The sequence below is a fragment of the Sinocyclocheilus rhinocerous genome, unplaced genomic scaffold, assembly GCF_001515625.1.
Source record: "Sinocyclocheilus rhinocerous isolate Xijiao unplaced genomic scaffold, SAMN03320098_v1.1 C35447912, whole genome shotgun sequence".
Lineage (NCBI taxonomy): Eukaryota > Metazoa > Chordata > Actinopteri > Cypriniformes > Cyprinidae > Sinocyclocheilus > Sinocyclocheilus rhinocerous.
This window is the reverse complement of record NW_015751893.1, coordinates 1-484: the sequence shown is the minus strand read 5'-3', so window position 1 is coordinate 484 and position 484 is coordinate 1. Positions and strand designations below refer to the sequence as shown.

The following is a 484-nucleotide window of genomic DNA, read 5'->3' as shown; positions in this document are numbered from 1 at the left end:
CGACGGCAGCTTCATGGAGCTGTTCAAGAAGAAGATGGAGGAGGAAGAGAAGAGGAAGAGAGAGGGCGAGGAAGAGGAGAAGACGAAGAGCTCTCCTGCGGCTCCGGACAAGAAGCCGCTAAGCGCGAGCAGCTTTGTAAGAACGGCAGTGGACGCGCTTTACATTAGCGTAACACACACGCACACACACATAAAGAGAGGGGTGTCAGTAGTTTCGGGCCACTGTCGCTTCCTAAAGCCCGTGTAACGCTGTCAGTCTGTTCCTGTTTGACTCAGGTGGGCAAGCGGAGAGGAGGCGCGAGACTGGCCCTCAAGACCGGGATGGTGGCCAAGAAACAGAAACTCGACTCCGAGGTGAGATACATGCTGTTCAATCACGGTTATTAGCGATATGAATAAAATAAGAATGACTAGTTTACATTATGACGCTATATGGAGATTCACAGTGTTCGAACTATACCGTGGACTTTGGGGGAGCCCACTT

At 51.4% G+C, this 484-nt stretch overlaps 1 protein-coding gene across 1 annotated transcript; it reads left to right on the top strand.

The window, feature by feature from the left end:
- The first annotated feature begins 6 nt into the window (after nt 1-6).
- On the top strand, nt 7-396 carry LOC107734867 (uncharacterized protein C19orf43-like). Its single transcript, XM_016546754.1, has 2 exons — nt 7-136; nt 277-396. Exons 1-2 carry the CDS (start codon nt 14-16, stop codon nt 385-387), a joined length of 234 nt encoding a protein of 77 aa, XP_016402240.1. The 5' UTR covers nt 7-13; the 3' UTR covers nt 388-396.
- The last annotated feature ends 88 nt before the right edge of the window (nt 397-484 follow it).

Coding starts and splice junctions, on each gene's coding strand:
- LOC107734867 (XM_016546754.1), top strand. CDS start 14: ATGGAGCTGTTCAAGAAGAAGATGGAGGAGGAAGAGAAGAGGAAGAGA. Junction 137..276: donor CGCTAAGCGCGAGCAGCTTT/GTAAGAACGGCA, acceptor TGTTTGACTCAG/GTGGGCAAGCGGAGAGGAGG.